The sequence below is a fragment of the Sebastes umbrosus genome, chromosome 1 (assembly GCF_015220745.1).
Source record: "Sebastes umbrosus isolate fSebUmb1 chromosome 1, fSebUmb1.pri, whole genome shotgun sequence".
In the NCBI taxonomy this organism is placed as follows: domain Eukaryota; kingdom Metazoa; phylum Chordata; class Actinopteri; order Perciformes; family Sebastidae; genus Sebastes; species Sebastes umbrosus.
Window position 1 is genome coordinate 42,007,490 of NC_051269.1, and position 24,713 is coordinate 42,032,202.

General features: G+C 41.3%; 1 protein-coding gene across 2 annotated transcripts in view; it reads right to left on the minus strand.

Moving 5' to 3' along the window:
- Window positions 1-17,715, minus strand: part of cldn19 (claudin 19) — a 22,098-nt gene extending 4,383 nt beyond the window's left edge. The window contains exons 1-4 of one of the 2 annotated variants that reach the window (XM_037783744.1): window positions 16,975-17,715; window positions 5,829-5,993; window positions 5,475-5,559; window positions 2,035-2,181 (exon numbers count right to left, since the gene is read on the minus strand). In XM_037783744.1, coding sequence (XP_037639672.1) covers window positions 2,035-2,181; window positions 5,475-5,559; window positions 5,829-5,993; window positions 16,975-17,197 — 620 coding nt within the window. In that variant the 5' untranslated portion in view covers window positions 17,198-17,715. The remainder of the gene's footprint in view (window positions 1-2,034; window positions 2,182-5,474; window positions 5,560-5,828; window positions 5,994-16,974) is intronic. The other variant, XM_037783735.1, reaches the window with a different exon arrangement.
- Window positions 17,716-24,713: the final 6,998 nt, after the last annotated feature.

Sequence of the window (24,713 nt, forward strand, 5' to 3'; positions counted from 1 at the left end):
TGTTGTGTAAAACAGGACGATATAAGAACTATAGCTTCTTTTAAAGTGAGGAAGCTGTTAATAAAACGGCTGCCAGAGGCCTTAATTACACAGGACACTGAACACATCTGCTTCTTTATCGTCATTTTGGTTAATTTAATCACACGTGAGCTGTCTTCATCAGGCTACTGAGATCATGTGCTCCCTATTTTTTTTAATGGAGTTTAACAACCCGAGGGGAGTTTACAGTCTAAAAACTACCACTTGGTGGACATTTTCTAGGCTGATTCCAGTGTTTTTAGACTCTGGGAGGGGATTCACTTCCCCTGCATGATATCAGCTGATTGAATGGACCTTATCTGTGGTTATCAGCCACATATATGGGTTAGAAGGGGCCTGCTACACCTACTAGTAAGTTCAGAAGGCTGTTATCATCTATTTACATGGTTGATCACGGATACGAGTAGAGGACGACGCCGACCTCTAGTGGCCGTAGTAATTATGATGTGAGCAAAAGAGGAAGTCAGGTGACGTACTATAAAGGGTGACAAAGTCCAAACAAAGAACATATATTGCCTACGTCATCACCCAGCAGCAAAGCTACGCTTCCGCCATTTTGGACTGAAAGTGACTACCGGACGCCAGTAAAACGTCCGTCTATAAAGTACCATACAAAAGTAAAACTTAATTATTTCTATTCTATTGTCATATTTAATGTCTCTACTGAAATGTCCTGTGTTAAACAATTAAAATATTATAAACATAATTGTATTCAGTCCAAAAATGGCAGTTGTCCAAAAACATAACAGCTGCAAAAGTTTTGTCTCTTTGCTTCTATATTCTTTGGTCCACATACACAAAAACGGTCCTCCAGAGTCCGACATCAGAACTGCGCCCATAGCAACGGTCTGTTATACATAGCAACGGTCTGCTATAAAGAAATATCAGACTGTAGAACGCCGTGATTGACCAATCAGAATCGAGTATTCAATAAAGCCGCGTAATAACCACTGATAGCGCTCATTCAATCGGCTGATAATATTCAAAATAGGTTCTCACTTAGACCTCTGTATCTCTAAACTTCTGGCTACGGGCCTAATCTCCATAGTTTATCTAAACTTTACCAACATTATTTGTTTTGGAATGGGCTCCTCAGCCTTTCCATCAAGCAAAATTAGGCATTTATATTCATCTTTCTTCAGTCTTCTTTTTTGCTTCAAGCTAGGTAACCTACTGCTAACAGGATAGTTGCACCACAGTAAAACTAACTGTCTCTTGCTGTCTGTAGGAAGTTTGAGCAGTCAGTGTCCTCTGTGATCACAGCCTGGGTGAGATTGTACAAATCCAACCTCTGTTTCTCCCACAGCAGACTCCAAGAGTCGCTCAGTAACTTTTCCATGTTTTTTGTACAGTGAATTTGGGTCTCTCTCTCTTTACACAACAGAACTGCACCAGTGGAGTGTGAATACACAAAGCAACATGGAGGCATAACACAGATGCAGCTCCAACCAGGAAGCATAGGACATGCTAATAAAAGATCAGCGGGTATTTCTAGCTTCATGTCCATTGTCTCTGTGTATCTGCTGTGATACACCTTACATTTTACCTTTCAAAGTGGGTGACTCAGATTGAGTGGTTGGGATTTTTTGGGTCGGATTTAAGCAGCTGCATTAATTTCAAGTAAATAATGACGTTAAGGCATGTGAGAGGCTTCCATTCACAATTACTAAACTTTATATTATTAAGTAAGCTGGATGATTGACATGAAATATGTAGGTAGTGTGCTTTTTAGCCACCAAAATACATCCTGCTGGTGGATAATGTGCTTGTGTGTAATACTGTATATGTACTGTAGTACACCTGTGTCTGCACATTGATGCCAGTGTGTATAGTACTACATGATTGCACATATGATAGTCTTATTGTTTCGTTTTAGCGGGTGTAATTTGAGGAAAAAGGGAGTGTGGGTGGGGTTGGGGGTGGCGCCAAGCGTGTCCGATGCTCTCTGTTTGGGTGGCTGCTCGGAGGGGAGGGGTGGGGGGGGTTTACACGTACTCCCTGGTTGTGGAAGGCTGTGATTGACGATAATATTGCTGCCCTCGCATGTCTTCTTTAGAGCAGGAGCAGCACAGCAAGGAGCCGCCCAGAACCGTCAGGCTGGCCGCCGCCCAGCCCACAAACAGGGCCGAGCCGAACTCATACCTGTACGAGAGAGAGAGGGAAAGGTTGTAAAGAGGACAGGTATACAGTACAGTTACAGGTGTACAGTAGGGCTGTGAGTGTCAGAGGTTTTTCACTTTCTCCAAGATTATAATTATGATCGGCTTCGACTCTCATTGGAAGTCAAAAACAAGACTTGCTGAAAGTACTTTTACCCCAAAAAATATCAAACACAGATTATAGAAGAAATGATAATCTAAAGAATCTTATATCTAAATTGTTAGTTTTACTCGTTCCTTCCACAAAAAGCCAACGGGATTGTTCCATTGGGTTTTGGATTATTGCAGAAAAATAAACTCTGTGCCAAACAAACGTGTATGATATTTGTTCAGCAAGATCATTTCCACAAATGAACACCACTATTATGATTTTTGAAGCGTGAATGTGATTGCCAGAAGTAAAAAGCTAACTTTAGGTCGGCGTGATGACGTTTAGTCGTCTCATTTAGCCACTTGTTAGCAACCGCTGTTTTTAAGACACGTAAAAGCTTCAACATTATGGAATTTTTGCCCAATGATGCCAAAAAACATTCTGCCTACTGAAGCTTTAAGCTTGTGTTAACTACAGACTTTATTTCAGGCATCTAACAAAAAACCTATTCAAATAAACCCATTGACTTCCAGACAAGTGCTAAAACTCATTTCCAGGTTTTAGGAGTCATTCCTGTAGCGCTCTATTCGAGGCTGCTCGATAAAAAATGGATTCTATATTGCTGTTTTATGTGCCACTAAGAGCACTTTAAGAAACCATAATCCGAATCATCTGAATCAGAGTGATATTGATACCTTTGGTTCATTTTCTATTCGTTCTGGTTCGGTTTCACGGTGCGCAAATTAAAGCGGACCAAATAAATAAAATAACTTGTTGAGTGCCGTGTATGAAGGAGTGAATTTATATTTTTCGTCTCAAGAGCTGCTGCTTCTACGCAGTGAATCACAGACTTTGAAATATTGCTGTCGAAAGTTTTCTCACTTTGACTCGGCACTGATCTACTGTGCACACGAATCCCTTCTTCTCCAGTTTATCTTGAATGATTTTATAAATGTCCATTTTTTGTGGACCAAAGAATGTTCAATTCCCCAATTCGTTTCAGCTGAATGTCACAACTCCCCTGAGTTGATTGGAGGTTATTCAGATCACCTGTTGTGCAGGTGTGTGTGTGAAGGACTGATGGCTCCTAATTAACAACTGAGAGCAGCTTGGTGCATTTCCCGTCTCAGCCAATCAGGGTGTGACGACGCCCTTTCTTTAGGGCTTAAGAGAGGAGGGGAACTACACAACTCGAGCTTTCTGATCCTTCCTCGACATAATGCAGACCTAATTTCAGCCAGAAACTCTGGTCTTTAGGCCCTTCTCTGCTGTTTTAACATTTCTGATTGAGAACTGAAATCTGGAGAATCAGTACTGCCACACAGCATTGATTTAGACTGGAGGCAATTGTCACTAGTCTCTTATCAATATTAGGACAAGGGATGTCAATTTATTTGAATGTAAAACAACTGTTACATATCCAACTTGAGACTGGTCTGAAAATATCGGGGCTGGAGTTGTCAAATATGCCAATAAACAAGATAAAAAGAGAGAGGGAGAGTAAGCAAGAGAGGAATGAAACACTGAACTACTTCACTGCTGTTATGTAAACTCTCAACAGATTAGCATTTCTTTGGAGGTAGACGTCTTCCCTTTTCTGTCAGATTCTCTTCTCAACATTGATTCAAACACACTGTTGTCTCGCTATGTGGGAAACAAGTCAAATGAAGCTGAACGTGTTAATCTGTTATTTGTCTGATGTGCCTCAAACTTTTGGTTATTCAGAAATAGAACGACCACTTTAATAAACAGGGTTTTTGTTCCTGCGGCTCAATCGTTCCTGGGATAATTTTTTCATAATGCAATATTGTGTTTACATCACCAGTGTTTTATACAATTATTTAGCGGTTAACACAGTAGGACTGTGTCCTGTTAATGCTGTGACAAAACCTCCAATGGATAATTTGATGTTTTTTGGAATATGCAAGTCTCAAAACAGTCCCATAGACCGTAGAAAGTATGAAGAAAAATGCACCTTTTTTCAGCCAATATGAATAATAATGGCAGTAAGGATTTATATAACGTACATACATGCTGAATAAAATGTGTCACCCATTTACCATCAATAATTAACAAGGTTCCCACGCTTGACAACACAACATTCTGATCTAACAGCCCGGCTGCACAAAAAGGCGTAAGAATGACAAGTGACATGTGCAGTGCATTTAGCGTGCAATAAGAACGCCGTTCTTGCATATACGTCATCTAGTCTGCACTGACTGCAATGTAAACTCATTTGTGTAAATATGCTACGCTCCGAGCTGGTGGCGTAGAATAATAAGTGAGAAAGGCTGCTAACAGCAGGCGGGCCGTCGGCAGGGGAGGTGGGATCCAACAAACACAGGACTTCCGAGAACGATATTTTGTAAATGTTTGTTATGTTGTTTCCGCATGCATTTTACTTAGTTTACGTACTTGTTTTAAGCCCAACCATGATATTTTTTCTAAACTTAACTAATGCCGAGTACACACGACACAATAGCCAATAGAGAACCAAGCTGACTGAAGAAGGAAGGACGACCACCGCCGTCATGGCGGCTGCGGCTAATGCATGAGCTAATGCTAAACGTGAAACATAAAGTAGTAGTAGGATGGAGCTCAATAATGGAGCTACTTGTTGATTTGTGGCAACAACGCGAGTGTTTATTTAACGTGTCTCCGTGACTTCATTCATCCATCCTTCATGAATTTTCAGTACAAAGTAAAAACTAACCTCGATAATTCTTCCTGCCCGTCGTCCGCCATGTGTGTTTACACTAAAGTCACGTTTTCTTTTTTTAGTCGGGACTCTTGTTGTTCATGAATGAATCTGTTAGTGTGTGGTGTTGCTGTTTTGGGCCAAATCGTTGCTCTCCACACACTACAGGAACAAAACTGTTAAATTTAACACATGTCGTTATGTTTGAACTTTCACATTTTAAACATCTGTTAAGATTTGAAAAAATCTGATTTAGTGTGGGTCGGCCTTAAGTAAGTGGTTTTGTTGCCTAAACCAAACTGTGGCTGTTACCGTAGTTTTGTTGCGTGGCGCACAAATGGCACGTGAAAAGCCTAAAATGCGTCCTCATGACATGCAGAATGTTCTTGTAATTTTGTGCTATTTAAATTCCTTCCCGGGAAGTTTACATATGGAATCTTGCACATATAAAGTTGAGTTGTTCAGCAATAGTTGTGCTTTGACATACCTGGCGTTGGGCGGTGTATTTGGGTTGAAGAACTGATAGGACACCTGAGTGGCGTACCAGGACACAGACACCAGCGTACATAGACCTGTGGAGGGAGGAAGGATAATAAGACTGTTCAGTAAATGTCTGCAGGCTTTCACTGAAGCTACAATAACACTCAAAATGAATTGGGAAATCCGTATTTACTTAATTTTCTCCCACTGGGCTTGTGGTTTATGGCTGAGGTCAGCAACTAATGCCTCCTAAAATGACCACTTCCTGTTTACAGCAGGGACTCTAATTACAGAGATTCATACCAGACCGCTGAGATACTGCAGTATATTATCGTCTGCAAACACAGCAGGAATCACACACCTGCGAGCAGGAAGAGAGCTCCTCCGGTCACGGCGATGCGGGTTTTGGTGGCCGGGTTGTTATCTCCCACCTTGGTGCACTTCATGCCCACCACGCTGACGATGATGCCGATGAAGCCCAGCAGCACCGACACGACCATGAGGGCCCGACATGTCTGGATGTGGACTAGATAAAGGAAGAGGAGGAGATTGCAGAGGGGAGCACAGATGCAATAGAAGATATGGAAGAAAGGGAAGGGAGAGGAGATGAGAAAACAAACAGGCTTTTTAGTCCATCACTTGGAATGAAACGCAGATTTCTGGACATTAAAGTGACGATTATAAAGGAATGAAGCTACACGCGCCATGCAGGCTTGATGGGAGACCACATGCTCATTAGGGAGCGTCCACCACTGTCCTCTATTTTCCCAGCAGGGTAATTCCAGCTGTTTTTTTTTCATTTCCAGAGGTGACTTTCTTGGCCACAATCTCTGCATGTCACAGTTTTTAAAGCTCTGGAAAAACATAGTAAGATTACCTTGAGTGATTCTGTTTTTAACCTTCCTGTTTTCCTCGGGTCAAATTTGACCCGTTTTCAAACATCATTATATCATAAATATGAGTTTCTTTTCATCTAAGTGCCCCAAAAATAACATGGATGAAAGTAATTTGTTATTTCTAAACCGTCAAACAGGAGGGTTAAACTACTATTACTACGACAAAGTCAAGAATGAACTTTCACATTCAATTAGATGGAATAGAGTAGATTAAAATACATAATAGCTTGACGATAGTTGAGTGGACCTTGTGTGACCTTGAGTGACAATTTTTACTGTTTCTAGTAAGTGGACCTTGAGTTAAGATTTTTATTTCTAGTAAAACAGCATCTCACAGTCTTCAAAGTTCTAGAAAGAAATTACTGTTTCCAAGATCAATAAAAATAATTAGAGTAGAGTTAAATAGAATTGACTAGTTTGACAATAATTCAGCTTTTTCCAGAACTTTCACTCACATGTCATGGTCTTCAAGGCTTCAAATTTTTTTTTTTTTGTCAAACTCCTGTCTCCAATGTCAAGAATGAACTTTCACATTCAATTAGATGGAATAGATTAAAATACAATAAAAAAGCTTGACAATAGTTTTGCTTTTCATCCTGAGCTTTCAATCGCATTTCACTGTCTTCAAAACTCTGGGAAAGAGCTATTGCAGTAAGATGACCTTGAGTGACAATTTCTACTGTTTCCAAGGTCAAGGATGAACTTTTGTGCTAGATGGTTTGACAAAATAAATAAATAAATTCACTTCAAATTCAGCTTTTTTCTGGAGCTTTCAAATGCACTTCACCACCTTCAAAGCTCAAGGAAAAAGCTAGTAAGTGGACCTTGAATTAAGATTTTTTTTTCTGTGAAAACTTTTTCCAAGGTCAAGAATGAACTGTCACTCTCAACTAGAATAACTAGACTAAATGACCAGAATTTGAAAAAAAATAAAAGTGTCTTAACTCAAGGTCCACTTACTAGCTTTTCACAGAGCTTTCAACAGCATCTCACAGTCTTCAAAGTTGCAAAAAAACAACTGTTTCCAAGATCAACAATATAATTAATTAGAGTAGAATTAAATAGAATTGACTAGTCTGATAATAGTTAAGCTTTTTCCAGAACTTTCACTCAAGCGTCATGGTCTTCAAAGCTCCGGGGGAAAAAAAGCTCTGGAAAAGAGCTATTAAAGTAAGAGGACCTTGAATAACATTGTTTACTGTTTCCAAGGTCAAGAATGAACTTTTGTGCTTAACTAAAGGTCAAATTTAGCTTTTTTCTGGTGCTTTCAAATGCATCTCACCATCTTCAAAGCTCAAGACAAAAACCTAGTAAGTGGACCTTGAGTTATGCTTATTAGGGAGCGTCCACCACAGTCCTCTTTATTTTCCCAGCAGGGTAATTCCAGAGGTGACTTTCTTGGCCACAAACTCTGGGACCTTAAACGATCCTGTAAATCTTCTCCCGGATAATTCCAGTGTGGTTTTTGTGCCTTAATGTGCCGCCCACACCGGCCTCAGCACACACATAACTCAGTGGGAGGAACATATTTACACACATACATATGTACGACTGCACAATATCCGCACACAACGCAATTACCGTAGGTGGAATAGACACGGATGAAACACACAACTCTCTCTCTCTCTCTCTCTCTCACACACGGAGCAGCTGTAGGAGGGCCCGCTTTACATGTTTCACACAGTGGGATTAGTGTGGCTTTGTCACAAAGCGAGATTGTTTTCACGGGGCTGTCGCCACGGCGATCAGACATTTCTGTCTCACATAAAAAGAAACGTGTTTGAAGCGATGCTAAGCGGTTAATGATACTGTCAAAATACTGATGGAGTGTGTCTTATTTACAACAGGCAGGGGGGGGGATTGTTGAAATCCCAGCAGCGGTAGAAAAACATGTAAAGTCCAATATCCCCGATTCAGATACCCGACAAAGCCGACAAATATGGTATTTAAAGTAAACATGACGGAGGCTTTCATACAGGTTTAACATCAAGGTCGCCGGCATCGGCTTCAAATAACGACTTCAAGTGTGAGCCGGTGTTTGTACATCGCAGGAGAACGGATCAAATTACACCGAAGCCACAAACACAACATCACAGGATAGACTTAAACAGAAAAAAACTAAATATAAGAATAAGAAAAGGATAGTTTGAAAAATAACTCAAGGTCCACTTAGGCTACTAGTTTTTTTTTTATGGGCTTTCAACTACATTTCATGGTCTTCAAAGCTTTGGAAAAAAGGTCAAATTTGGCCTTTCTTCTGCAGCTTTCAGTTGCATCTCACCATCTTCAAAGCCCAAGAAAAAAACTAGTAAGTGGACTTTTTATTTCTATTAAAACTATTTCCAAGGTCAAAAATGAACTTTCAGTCTCAACTAGAATAGTTTGACAAAAAAAATTCTTAACTCAAGGTCCACTTACTAGTTTTTTTGGAGGGTTTTCAACTGCATTTCATTGTCTTTAAATTCTTTTTTTTTTTATCAAACTTTCCAAGGTCAACAATAACATTTCACGCTTTGCTAGAACAGAATAAACTAGACTAGAACTGACAATAGTTACGCTTTTTTTCTGGAGCTTTCAACTGCATCTCACTGTTTTCAAAGCTCTGGAAAAAAGATGGTAAGATTACCTTGAGTGAAAATTTCCAAGTTTCCAAGGTCAAGAATGAACTTTTACTTTCAATTACATGGAATAGAATAGATTAAAATAGAATAGAATAGCTTGACAATAGTTAAATGGACATTGAGTGACAATTTTTACTGTTTCTAGTAAGTGGACCTTGAGTTAAGATTTTTATTTCTAGTAAAACAGTCTCTACAGCATCTCACAGTCTTCAAAGTTCTAGAAAAAAATCTTGTCAAACTGTTGTTTCCAAGATCAACAAAATAATTAGAGTAGAATTAAATAGATTTGACTAGTCCGACAATAGTTAAGCTTTTTCCAGAACTTTCATTCACACGTCATGGTCTTCAAAGCTTCAGGAATAAAAAAGCTAGCAATCGGACCTGTAGTTAAGATCTTTTTTTTTTTTGTCAAATGACTGTTTTCAGTGTCCAGACTGAACTAGAATATACCAGAATGGGACTTCATGGTTTAGAAAATAAGAGTCTCTTCATGCAGAGCTCTGGATCAGCGGCCTGAACGGGAACCTGAAGTCATCGTTTGTCATTGTGACAGAAACACACACCCCATCATTCATGGTGCAGCAGTGAAGCAGCGTTTCAGAAGCTGATCTGAAGGGACTTATGATGGAGAGGACGGGACAATCTTTGAAGTCTGATTTATGGCTCCAGAGCTCCTTTTGATGGACTCTCTGAATAGTCTTCAACAGAGAGAGGTTTGATTTTTCTTTTCTTTCATCCACTCGGAGTGTTCCTCTCTCTCTTTTTTTTTTGTCTGAAGGCGTGCGGGGGGGGTTCAGGCCGATGATCTGACCAGTTTCACTTGGTGACAAACCAGAAGGGCGTTTGGGGTAAAGGAGAGGCTAAAAGGAGGGAGGGAGGGAGATGGCTGGCTCACCCGCTAGGCCCTCTCTCTCTCTACAGTGCCAAGGTTGGCAGTGCCAGCCACAAGATTTCAATGCGTGTGTGTGCTTGCTGGTGTGTGTGTGTGTGTGTGTGGGCACTGTGAGGTCCCATTGTGAGGTCACTTGTGACTCTGTTGTACGTAATATGTGTTTGCCCACTCACTATGAAACTAAACTCATATCTGACAACTCCAGCCCCTTTCGTATGTTCCTAGCTGTATTACCACACTTTATTTGGCATTAACATTTAGTTCAGGGTGGTCCCAGAGGTGGGACCAAGTCATTGTTTTGTGTGACGACCCCTCCACTCCACTAGGTGTCCTGGTGTCTTTTTGCTGGTTCTCCTTTGTTTTGCAGGAGAGAGGGTCATCAGGCTGATGTGAGCCCCACCTGGGCTCAGTGTGGTGGGGATAAAAGCTCTCTACCTTTTGACAGATGGCTCTCTCCTCCTTGGCTGGCACACCTGTTTTGGTTTTGTTTGCTGCAGACATTTTCACACACCCACACATGCCTACATTACTGATTACTGACTTTCCATGTTTATTTAGTTCTTTATTGTTAGTTTGTTAAATAAATGCTATTTAGTATTTTAAAAATCGTCTGGTCTCCCATTTTTGTTGCAACCTTTGAGCCGGGTTGTAACAAATGGGGGCTCATCCGGGATTGCTGTTGCCACCCTGCAACACAAAGAGGAAACAGCAAAAGGACAATGGGACACCTAGTGAAGTGGAGGGGTCGTCACATTTGCAAGTGACAAGTAAGTCTCAAATTTTTACACTCAAGTCCAGAGTCCAGACTGAGAAGTCACAAATCCTAAACTTTGAGTCCTGAAACAAGTCATAATGCGCTCTTCGCCAAATGTAATGCCATTTGCATCTCCGTCTGTAATTGCGACCTGCACATTTTGCACACTGCAATTAATTTTTTTGTTGACCACCGCATAGTTTTAGTACACAAACAAAATCATCTTTGGTATAATTTTTTTCCAACTGGAGTTCAGTCACGTAACGTTAGTTCTTCATGTTTTTTTCTCCTGCAACTTGTTTGGATGCTGCCGGATTGGTTCAAACAAAGTGGATCTGGGGAATTAAAGCTGAGTTAGGCGAGATTGGATCAAATATGATTAAAAAAAAAAAGTAATTTTTATAAAACGGTCGCTGTATCATGACAGTAGTACATGAAACAGGTAACCTGAAAAAAAAGGAAAACAAGCAGTAAGACCTGATCTGAGGTCTGCTGTCCAGCTGCCATCTATGAGAGCCGGCTGTCAATCACTCGCAAACTCCGACCAAACGGTCAAACTAGGCAGCGCTGATCAAATATGAATCAATATTCTGCTACATTAATACCTATTTCTCTCCTCAGATGTTCTCAGAATCATCTTGTAGTGCACGGTTTAGCTGTAAAATGAGAAAGTTTGTGACGCCGCCTCCATTGTAGAAATCTGGTGAAGGAACGCCAAGTTCTGGTCACATGACCGGAGCACAGCCAATAGGAACGCTCTCTCTCTCTGAAATGACCCGTGATTGGTCAAAGTCTCCCGTCACGGACTAGATGTTCTAAATCCTGAAAACAGAGCCATGAGGAGGAGCAGGAGTCTAGTTTTCTCTCAGAACACTTGAATTACAATATGCTGAAAGGTTATTATGGAACTTTTGCCCAATAATGCCAAAAATATACTGACTACTGAAGCTTTAACTGTATTGCCACACTTTAGTTGGCATTAACATTTAGTTCAGGGTGGTCCCAGAGGCAAGTCCAGAGTCCAGACTGACAAGTCACGAATCCTTAACCCTCTGGTCTCCTTTTGTAAAAATGACTCTAGAATCTCAACACTATAATGCACAATCATGACAATAAAAAATGTTTTTATTCAGAGGACAAACTGGGCTATTGGAATATGTAGGCTGCAGTGATGTCACATGAATGTATAAATAATTGAAATTACCATAAATACGAGAAAAAATAAACCGGAAATTGAATCTAACAGAAATGTATTCAAACCACACAGAGAACAATAAAGAACAAGGTTTTGAAAAATGTTGTCCAAAGTCTTGGTAGGAATCAGGGGAGGTCGAGGGTGGATATCATTCTTACCGACACAAATCAAAAGATATTTAATTATATAATATTTTTACAGAGAGGTCCCGGCATTTTTCTGTCAGTTTTGCAACAAAAAGTTATCTCACTGAAGACTTTCATTGTTGGATTTATTACTTTTATGAAGTCTCTGAAAACACTGTTGTTCCGAGCTGGATTAAAAATCGTCTTAAAGGAATACGATCGATTGACTCATTAGAAAACTACGGTGATGACGAAGCAGCTGCGAGTTAAAGTTAAAGTCTCTACACCGCAGCGTTACGGAGATATTCTAAATAGAGTAACTTTTCTGTTGTATACTGGGGTGGGTGGGGGGGTTAACTTTGAGTCTTGAGTCCTAAAACAAGTCATAATGCGCTCTTCACCAAACATGATGACATTTGCGTCTCTGTCTGTAATTTGCAACCCGCACATTTTTGCACACTGCAATTAATTTTTTTGTTGACCATAGTTTTAGTACGCAAACAAAATCATCTTTTTCCAACTGGTGTTCAGTCAGGTAATGTTAATTCTTCATGGCTTTTTTCTCCTGCAGCTTGATTGGATGCTGTCGAATTGGTTCAAACAAAGTGGATCTGGGGAATTAAAGTCAGGGTTGACGATGTTCTCCAGTAGACACTATTTGTTATATTGGTTGAAATGTTCTTTACACCCCGACAGCGATCCATTACTGATAAGCTCTGAAAAAGTACCGGAAAAGAGCCGTCATCTGTAGCTCCTGTAATCCTGTAAAAACGTCTACCAATCATTGCCTCGCGGTCCGCTTGGAAAGAACCAATCAGATGCCTCCCTGCTTTCAAATTATGCTAGCTTTCCTACATCGTCGAACCTATCTTTAAGTGTCGAAATGAATTTTAATAAGTGGCACACGTTTTAGATTAACATCAACAATCTTTGGGTTTAGGGGGTGAAGGTATCAACTATTTCCAGGTCGAAAGGCTCAAGTCCAAGTGAAGTCATTTGTGTTAAAATCAAAGTCGAGTTGAAAGTCTTTTTGATTTTGTCAAGTCGAAGTCGTCAAATTTGTGACTCCAGTCCAAGTACTCCTCTACTGCATGTATGAGAATGCCGGCAGGTCGTACTGTTGTTGCTGTAAAGTCTACAAAACATACTACGTAGTTTAACTTTGTAATCTGTGAACATGTTTTCTATTTGTTATTTTAAAGACCTTAATAGGGATGGACATTGGAAATTAGAAGTAGTTATAAATTCTGTGATACATTGCATTGGATAATTGTTGTGCAATTTTCTATGTATATTTATCAAATAAACATGAATGAATGAAATAAGACTGGAATAGACGTTATCGTTGTTCACTATGTGGGCATCACACTCTGGATGGGAAGACGTTAACTTCACACAATATGGTTGCCATTTGTAGAACTGTTAGTCATGATTGAACCTGAGCACCAACCCATCACAAATACCTTTCTATTCTTATCGTTAACAAATCCCATGATTAGATTAACGTATCCTACTAACACATATAAATAAAGCCTCATATATCTTATGCCTCTGTGCTCCATTATTGTAAAAAAAAAAACTATTAAATACACATCAATGCGCCACACTGCTGCACTCTCTCACATCCACCGTCCTGCTACCTTAAATACTTATAGAGCACCAAATGTGGATTAATCCACCGCTGAAAATAGTCCCCAACAAATGCACTATTTCCTCCTGTTTTAAGTAACATTTCCAAAAACTACAGTGCCCAGCTGTTTTAGGAAATTACTGAGCCTTTTTTAAAAGTATATATATATATATATATATATATATATATATATATATATATATATATATATATATATATATTATTTAAAGATTCACGTCTTCAGTAGGAACCACTGTGTTTTGGGGCCTAGTGACACAGATTAAAGGGAAGTCAGAAAGTATTGCGAGGCGGACTAACACATTGTTGGTTTTGGTCTGTTTATGGGATTTGTCGGCCGTAAGAAAAATATATAATAACAGCAGCCTTATCCCTTAATAAATGACAATTAATAGGAACTGATGTGTGTATTGTTTGGTCCACTGATTGAGCTGAAATATCTAAAGTGTTATATTACTTTGACAATTTTACTTCTGAATCTCAAGCTGCAGAATTACACTTCAACAGGACATTACATTACCGGAGACAAAGTTGAAAGACAAGACAAGAAACACATTCATTTTTTTCCTTTAACACTAAAGTGAATTAGAGCTGCAACGATCAGTCGACTAATCGATTAGTCAATCTTCGATTAATTGTTTTTCATGTGAAAATCGCAGACAATTATGTTTTCAGCCCCTTAAATATAGATTTCCTGCTTTTCTTGGTTTCATATCATATTAAACTGAATATTTTGTGGTTTTGGACGTACAAAACAAGACATTTTAAGACATCACCTTGAACTTTGAGAAACTGGGATGGACTATTTTATAGCCCAAACGATTAATTGATTCATATAGACCAGGGGTTAGCAACCGTTACTATCAAAAGAGACTTTTTAGGCCAAAAATTTAGTCTAATGCATTGAGGGCCCATAAGTGCAAAATGAGAGGCGGGACACTGAAGAAACATCTCAGGACATTTGGCTGGAAGCTGCCGATGGCTTTTCAGCAAATCCAGTGTGCTTGTTCTGGACAATTTTTTTTTTTCTGTCCACGCACTATTGAATTCTCTATTTTCCTCCGAGCCTTTTCTCTGTTTGGATTTGGAATCCATATATAGCTAGCCTATTGAGCTATTTAGGTACGGCAAAATTAGAGGATAGGTCGCCGGCTGTAGACGTACATATAGGCTATTACACCCATTTTGGTTGACTGAAATGATTTTTAAAAAATGTATTCGGTGTATAGGCTACAGATTTTTTACAACAATGATAAATACAAATTAAAATGTAAAAAAAAACAGTTATTCATTTCCGCAAAATGTTTTAAAAATCCACAGGGAGCCACTGGAGAGGGGCTAAAGAGCTACATGTGGCTCCGGAGCCGCAGGTTGCTGACCACTGGTATAGACAATATTTGGCAGATTAATCAATAAGGAAAATAATCGTTAGTTGCAGCCCTAAAGTAATTGTATGTTTCTGGTTCTGAAGAGCTGTCCTTTCAGCACCACCGTCCCGCCCTCTTCAGAAAATAATAACCATCCTTCTCCTGATCATCATCATCTCCTTTTTGAACCAAAACACACTCGGTAAACCTGCAGCAGATCATCCAGCACAGTTTCCACTACGGCTGCTTAGCCGCATCAGTTAGAGCGCAGCACAGTCTGGTGAACAATTATAACCCTCCATCACATGCTGCTCCTGCTGCGAATGTAAGACCAGGAGAGAGGAGAGAGGTTCTGCAGATCAGCGTTAAGTGTTGGATCAAACCAACAACGCCTGTTTAATCAAGATTCAGTGCCTCCTCTGTTCCCCGCACACATGATCGGATGCTGATCTGCTCCATTTCATAATCTGTCTGGGGGCAGAAACACCTGAATAAACCTGTGATTGACCAAGAATGCTCGGTCCTGGCCAGGAGACATACATGTAAGCCCTTTAGAGGAGTTTCTCCAGTGTTTGTCTTCTGTACTCGCTGGGCGTGTTAATGCACAAATGGAACAATGTGTGCGCGTGTGTGGAAGACAGAGCGCATTCTGGGAATATCTCTGGTGTTTGTGCTCAACACTGAACCTTTTCTTCTCCTAAACAGCCCCTATTCATCCGCAAAGGACAATACGCTGTTCTTATTGCTGCAGTGAAGGAAAAAGGGAAGATGGGAGATCAGCTCGGGGCGCCCGTCACACAGAAAGCGTTTTGATATAACGGCTCAACAAGAAACCAAAATGTTTGCAAAAGCGCCTCATTTGTTGCTTTAAGTCTCAAAACCGCAGAGAAAAACAGACAAATATCAATGTTCAATTGTTTTATGAGAATGACTTGTGACCCTCTAATAGGATGATTTAAGCAGCCAGTAGATGGATGGATTCCTATAATCTGTGTGTCATTAATTATGAGTCACTAGGTCCCACTGACAGATTGGAGATGACAGGAGGCTCATATTCTGAGCTAATTTATGTGTCTGAACCTCACATTCCTGACCCCCCCTCCCACTCCTCACACATTACGATGTTTTGGAGTTTTTAATCAAACTCGATGTCTCTTCTTGTTCTTGAGATTTACAGCTTCTGAATTGAATGCGGTCCAGATAGCGAGGGCTGGCGGGGGGGACTTGTTTTCTTGCTGCTGATTAATACTTTGTGGCCAAATGAATGTTCCCAGCTACAATAACTGTTGTGATTTGTGTTACAACACCATGGGGTTTTTCTTCCTCCGGGGGGGAACTCGGGGAAGACAAACTGACAGTGAAGGTTTTTTCTTTTGTCATCCTGGCTGATGGAAAAGTCACACAGAACGACCTTATCAAAAATGATTAAAGAAAATTAAATGAGAGTACAGTGGAAAGATTTATTTAAAAGAATTACTTGAATTTTAACTGTGCTTTTCCATGATCTGACAAATTATCCAGTGAGCATCATTTACACTCCCTTACTAAGATTTTTTCATATTTTGTTAGTTACATCATGTTTCAACTAGGGCTGTCAAAGTTAACGCGATAATAATGCGTTAATGCAAATTTGTTTTAACGCCACTAATTTCTTTAAACGCATTAATGCAACTTGCGATTTTTAGGTCATAGTGGGCTCAAGAAAAAAGCTACAGTGAAGATACTGGTATCATATGAAAGTAGAAACCTTGATGAATCCATCAGTACCAACCATGTCATACTAGCTGGTCATAAAGGAGGGTAAATAACGCTCCAAACTTGAGCTAAATTTTTGTCGAGGAAAAACTGGCATTGCGATTTTCAAAGGAGTCCCTTGACCTCTGACCTCCAGATATGTGAATGTAAATGGGTTCTATGGGTACCCACAAGTCTCCCCCACTTTATGATAGCCAGCGTAACAGCCGGTGAAAGCCACTACTAAGTTAGTCAAATTCAAACACGGTACTCACTGTCCAGCGAGAGCATGGAGTCAAAGATCTTGCACTGCACCTGTCCCGTACTCTGCGAGGCGCAGCTCATCCACAGCCCCTCGTACAGACCCACGGCCGTGATGATGGCATCGCCGGCGTACGACGACTGCTTCCACTGGGGCAAGGCGGTGGTGGAGATGATGCCGATCCAGCCGCCCAACGCCAGGAAATAACCCAACAACTGGAGACCTGAGTTGGCCATCCTTGTCTTATCTCTGTCCTTCTACGTCTGTCTGTCAAACTCCCTGTTTCACTTGCTTTAGTTCGGGTGACCCTGGTGTGTCGCTCCTTTCTTTGAGCAGTCCAACACTTGTTTCACTTTTTCTCTTATCTGGTCACTCTGAGCATCTCCTTCTGCCTCTCTGCTTTAACTCTCATCTGTACAACTCCTCGTCTCTAACTCTTTCTTTCTCTTCTCTTGAAGTCTCCACGTTCCTGGGCTGGTTTTGTGCCCGTCAGTTGTAAGTTGATGTCTCCCCTTCAGGACTGTCCTGTCTGATTCCTTGATCTCTCTCTCTGGTCAAAGTGGTATAGAAAGCCTTTCAGTGGTTCAGTTCACCAAGCATCGTCGCTGTGCTGCTTCACTCTCTGCATGGCTTCTTCCAAATCTCTCTCTCTCTCTCTCTCTCTTTGCTCTTTGCTTACTTTCCTCCCCGACTACAATCTTTCCATCTGCTCCAGGCTCAAGTGGCTCAATGAGGGGTAGCAGGGAGAAAAAAAAAGTAAAAGGAGAAAAAAACCAAAGACAAAAAGTCCTTAACGGGCTGACCACGGAGGGATGGGGTGAAGGGCTGGGCTGTGATTGGACTCCGCTGTGTTGTAGGAACGCCTCCGGGGAGGGGAGGAGAGAGGGACGGGCTGGGTGGGAAAAACAAGTTTCAAACTGAGAGGCAGAGAAAAAGATGCAGCTCAGCATCGCTAAAGTTCATTAATGAAAAGCATTTCTTGCGAAGAACTTTTGAAACTGTATCTTCAATCAGACCCTTTAACAGAACGTCAACACGCTGTTTCACCGGCTCGCTGACGCATCGATCCTTTAAAGGTTGGCCGCCCCCCCGCTGGAGGTGTGGAGGAGGAGTCGGTGGTAAAAGTGCAACAAACACACGTAAATCAGCATCTAAACAATGAACGGCTGAAAAGGACGTGTCACATCCAGACAGGCTCTCTGGAAATTATGGGCAAGCCTCCCCCCGTCACCACGGCAACCACGACAAATGAAGTGAGAGAGAAAGGGAGAAAGAGAGAGAGAGAGAGAGAGAGAGTTCACCCAACTGTACATCCTTAAAGGCTGCAAACGTGGACACACTCCAGTCTTTTGTGTCTCTTCGGAGAGTTTTCCCACAGTTCAACTCAACTCATTACATTACCGTCAATTCACCTCAGACTAACTCTATAATTCTATTCTGCCAATTAGACCGTCCACACACCGAGTCTGCAGAGACGGGGACGTTTTCTCACATCTGTAAGAGACATGTCTCACCCCCACCCTGCACACACACACACACACACACACATACATACAGCCTGTCTACACAACAACCATGTTCTTGACTACACTCTCAAGGTTGGTTTCAACAGACTTTTAGATGTAAATATATATATATATATATATATATATATTAGGGCTGTCAAAGTTAATGCGATAATAATGTCTCAATGCAAATGCGTTTTAACGCCACCATTTTTTTTAACGCAGTCGATCTTTCGGAGGTCGTAAAAGTTTAAAGTTTTAAAGCTAGAGTGAAGATAAATAACGCTCCAAATTTGTGCTACATTTTGGCGAGGAAAAACTGGCATGGCCATTTTCAAATGGGTCCCTTGACCTCTGACCTCCAGATCAGTGAATGTAAATGGGTTCTATGGGTACCCACGAGTCTCCCCTTTACAGACATGCCCACTTTATGATAATCACATGCAGTTTGGGGACAAGTCATAGTCAAGTCAGCACACTGACACACTGACAGCTGTTGTTGCCTGTTGGGCTGCAGTTTGCCATGTTATGATTGGAGCATATTGTTTTATGCTAAATGCAGTACCTGTGAGGGTTTCTGGATCAATATCTGTCATTGTTTTGTGTTGTTCATTGATTTACAATAATAAATATATACCTTCATTTGCATAAGGCAGCATATTTGCCCACTCCCATGTTGATAAGAGGATTAAATACCTGACAAATCTCCCTTTAAGGTACATTTTGAACTGATAAAAAATGTGTGATTAAATTGCGATTAATCACGATTAAATATTTTAACCGATTGACAGCCCTTATATATACCTAAGAATAAGAATAAAAGTAGAAATACAAAGCAAGACAAACTCACTTGTATCTTCTGTTTGCCCCTTTTGTGTCTTTTCTGACCTCTCCTACCAACTGAACTTTGAACTTGATCCACCATAACATCACAAAAACACCAGAACATGTGAACATGCATGTGACCGTACTTATCCAACACCATGCATGTCTTTGAAAACCCTTAACACACACACAGACACACAGACACACACACATACACACACACTCACAGATTCACACATATATATATGGATAGAAAGAGCCATACATGGAGGTCTACACATGGTTTAAAGCCGAGCGGTTTGCATATTCAGTGTGTACGTATGTGTGACCGTAACCGTTGTGTGTTCAGGTTTGCGGTTCCTTCTAATGAGGGGCTTGACATATGGGGTGAGTTGTGGTCAGCTGAGCACGAGAGGCGAGAAGAGATGAAAGAGAGGCAGAACAAGTGCTCAGGTCAGGTCCGGTGTAGAGTGGGTGGAGCGCTGGGGGGCTTTCTGAGTTTGAATCCAAACAACACACTGCCGTTGGTGGGGTTATGGCGGTACAAGACCAAGTGAAAAAACTCAACTCAGCAATGTTTACTTTAATGAGTGTCAAACATTCACCGCTCAGAGCAAACATAGAACAAGTCCTCATACCGAGACGAGAAAAGAAGTTGTTTGCCTTCCAAAATTACCCATATATGTGCATATGCAAAATGCATGTGATCATAATTAAAATGACTTATATTTTCACATCTGCCAGCTCCTTGGATACTGTTGGGTTCAGTTTAGGCAACTAAAACTACGTTGTTACGGTATTGTTACCCTGGTTAAAACAAATCAGCATTTACTATGATGGGACGGGATTCAAACAACAGTCTACCACATTAAAGGTCCAACTCTTTCCCACTCCCAACTCGTCAAATACAGACGCTTGGTCAGCGTCCCTCGGCATCTGACACCGACGCACTGAAGCTCCATTTAGTGTCTGTATGAGACGCAAAGAGTGACGGAGTCCACTTAGGGAGGAGGGCGGGTTGAGAGCGGGTTTTGGACGGGTCAAACAAACACAGGGCTTTCACCCAGGAGACCGCTGTTCTTGTCCCGTGTGAAACCAAGTCAACATTGACTTATTTTACCGTATTTTTGTTACATAACTTCCGTATGTGGCGTTGGTTGAGTACGTAAGCACACTTATTTTACATAACAAACGTACTTATTTTAACACAAACCACGTTCATTTCCTAAACCTAACCAAGTACTTTAGTTGCCTAAGTAAACCTAAAATCTAAGTAAAGTTTTGAAGTTTATTTTGAAAGGCATTGTATGCATGTAACGAGTGGAAACTGTATGTTTTCTGAGAATACGGCAGTTTATTTTGAAAAGACACTATGCAGCCCGTTCTCATATAGACGCTCAAGGGTGCTTTGTGCGTTGGTATCAAACGTCGAGGGCCGTGACAAAACATCGTTATTTGACATCCTGAGAATGCGACTGTTTCACATTGTTGAAAAATTACATTTATAAAATTCAACAGTAACTCTTTCCTGGAGTGTCTCTATTACTCTGGATCATCCCGACGACACTGCCAACAGTTTTCAAATTTCTTTAAAAAGTATCGGCATGGCTAGATATCTTATGGTGCCTTCAAATGAAACCGGTGTTTAGAAACATGGGAAGTCTTGTACATGATATTCTTGGCGTTCAAGTCGTGACAGCACCGCTGCTAAGCATCGGCAATATTAACATTACTGTCGGCATCTAGGAGCCACAGAGGCTAACAATTTAGAAAGCTAGCAAGCGGGTAACATAACGCAGAAAATGCAAAGGCATAATGACAGAGGAACAAGATGAAGCCGTTGGGAATATCCAAATTTTCATCAGACATATAAAATTACTAAGAAGAAGAAAAACAATATACAACTACAATTACAATATATTCACTTATTATGCGCTGAAAAATTTACTTTAATGGTCTCCGCCATTTCTGACAACGTCAACAAACACGTCACAACTCTGAGCTTTCAGAAACTTTCCACTTCTGAGGTCGTGAATACAACAAGAGGAGTCATATGGAGTCATATGGACTCTTCTGGCCCCATTTGAAGGCACCAATAAACATGTTAAATATCATAAAATTGATTCAGACGAAGTCCGTCACTTCATGAGAGTTATAACCTGAGATGATCCCTGCAGCGTCAGTCTGGGCTCCACCACCAACGTTACCAACGTGGATCCTCTCAGCTCTTATCTCTTTGATACGACTCGCCCCAAACAGGAAACCACCAAATGTGGTTAGCGAAGTCTCATACCCATGCACGCACAATTAAGACCATCAGGGGCCTATCAGATTAGCTGGCGTTGTCATGGTTACAGCGAGACACATGTGGACATGTAAACAGTATTGGAGGAGAATTATGTAACACAACAGGCAGGTTGTGGATTAGTCTATTTGGAAAAAAAAAAACAGTTGATTATTCAGTGAAGCGGCTTCACTTTGAAGTCACATGAGGGAAATTAGTATGCAGTCATACATCTGGAAGATACTAAACTTTTACATGAGTATTCCCACAGATCTTGTGGTGCTCTCCAGTAAACTTTAATTACAGTACGTCAAGCCTTTCCTGTTAATGCCTTTCACCCGGAGAGGCCACATGAGAAGGTGGCGTCTGAATGAATGCTAACTCAGCACAGAAATGTATAATGTATGCCCCGAGGAGAGCTCCTCTGGTCGGGGCTGGAGTGGCCCTGAAGAGCCTGTTGGCTCCGCTCATTATGGAGTTGAACGCCCGGCAGCATCGAGTGCCGCGACACACAAAAAAAACATCGTTGAGAATGTGGAGGAGAAAAACAGCTTGAGAGTTGAATGTTTGGCGAGGTTATTGTTGTTGAACTGATGTCCTAATTGCTCTGATTGAGTCATTTTGGATACTTAAAATCTGAGAGGTTGGTGAGGGCACTTTCCATGAAAGCCTCGTACATCTAATGACATGCGGAGGCAGCGCCTTCTACGAATGCTTTTCATCCCTCTGTTTCCTAAACTCACTGTGCTCGACCTTGCTTTCATGCCTGGCTTCAGCTCAGTTGTTGGGTCAGCGCCTTCTGGTGATGGCAGTAGTGAAGCGTGTGACTGTCAGGGGAGGAGTGGGAGGAGACCCCTCCTCTCCATCCCCTCCACCCGTTTACCCACCATCACCTCCATCTTTTCCTACTCGTCCTTCCTTCCAGCTCCTCACCAGAGGACACATGGTTGAGCGGATGCCATCCGTTACTCCCTCTCTCCATCGTCTCTCCCCACGTCTTACCTCTCTCTCCCTCTCCCCACATTTTCCAGACCCCTGCCGCACTAAGCTGAGCTTAAGAGTCAGCTGAGCTGATCAAAGACCGTAGCCATGTAGTGGCTAACAAGAGGCGAGAGTTCCCAACGACACGGGACCTCCCAAGGGTTCCCACCGCCATAGAGCGACTGTAACTAGAATCTACAGGGAGGGACCGGCTGATTCTACTCTCTGCTTGTGTGACTGCGTGAGTAGCCGTGTGGTTACTCAGATGTCCGTCTGCTTTCCTGGGAATATGTATTTATTCTTGTGGAGGCTGAGCTCGGGTCCATGGGACATTTTGACGGCTTGCTCTAGTGATTGTAGGTCTGCAGAGAGAGCCACCCTCCGTTACCTGTCGTTGTCCTGGCGTGGGGAAGGCCCAGGTCTTGTTCCCACCGCTCTCCTCCCTCTCACCCCACCACCCCCTCCTTCTCCATCTCCCACTCTCCTCCCTCTCACCCCCTCCTTCTCAAATCTCCCACTCTCCTCCCTCTCACCCCCTCCTTCTCCATCTCCCACCCTCCTCGTCACGTCGACCCCTTCCAGATTCCTCTGCATGTTCTGGCCCCCCTATTATTACTCTAATTAGCCCTAGCAGGCTTTCCCTCCTCTTCCTCCTCCCTTTGTTCCCCATCTCTTCTTTTGTCCTTCACGACCTTTATCCCTCTGTTTTTCCTCCATACTGCTTCTACACTGTATATAGCGCTGCTCTAGGCCGCTGGTTGACCCCATGAAACCACAATCCTCTGGAATAATGTCTTTCTGTATGCTTGTAACGTGTCACGTTGTGTTTGAAATTCAGATCATTTGACAGTGGGAAAAGTTAAATAATTGATCTGTACAGATTTGTCTGAATTTTTACCTAATGACACTGCGTCAGCGGGCGTCAACCAGGCTACCGTCGTTCTCTTTGCTAACGCAAAAATGGGGGAAACTAGCGAGGCGTGCTTACAGATAATCATTACATCAATCCATCTGAGAAATACTGAGGAAGCATTTAAGCAAATAAAGGACATAACAAATAACACGGACCAGAATGTGCAGGGAGAGGAACATATTCATTATTCATTACATCGAAATAAAAGATTTAAAACAGGATTAAAAAAATGTACTTATGCTGCATTCACATAGAATCAGACAGACAAACAACACCTTCTGTACGGCACGGGAAATACAAACAGTCCATTGGCATTGCAAGGAGAGCAAAACGAAACACGAATGACGAAATGTTACTATGGTGATGGAATTAAATGTATTAAATAAAATAACTTAGTGTCTACTATTATATGTAATTATTTTAGTAATGCATGTAACTATAAAATGCAGCTTTCTCTTAATATTCTATCTCAAACTTAAACAACTCTCTCCCACGTGAGGGAGCTACATAACACCCGGTTGTAAAATCCATCGTGGAGGACGGCAAAAAGTTAAAATATTTAACTTTGGACAGCAATGCCGTATACCGTTACCGGTATTCTCTGTCGACTTCACCTCATTTTACCGTCCTGCTCGGTTTGCTGTCTGATTCCGTGTAAATGCAGTATTAAGGTCCAGTCATCAGCTTATTAGCTCACAGTCGGGGATGGAGTTTGCTCACACAGAGCTTATGAGAAGCTGACGGGATAGAGCTACTTTCATTCACTGAGGAAGACCATGACATATGGATGACAACCCCAGAAAAAGATAGTGTGTTACTATTTTTTTTTGATTCAGAAGTATCTAACTAGAATTAAAGGAGTCTCTGTCTTTATGTCTGTCCTTTAGATTTTCCTGACAACCGTTCATCCGACCATCTTCACACTTGGTGGGTGTATTGCTGAGGATCCAATGAGGTGCAGAGTCAAGTGTGAGCTCTTGAGATCTATTGTACATATTTATTGATTAGTTGCGTGTTGTTTTCTCTTTTAATTTTAATTTTTAATTTAATTATAGTTCTAAGTTGTCAGGAAGATTGGGTGAGATTCAAGACTGGAAGTGTAAATCGCTCAATTAAAGTAACAGACGTGGTAACAAAGTTAGGGACTGACCTGAATTTGACTCTTAATCATAAATACTTGTTACTCTGCCCATTCTCTCTCTTTATCCACAAAACAAACATAAATAACCCAGCCTGCTTTGTCT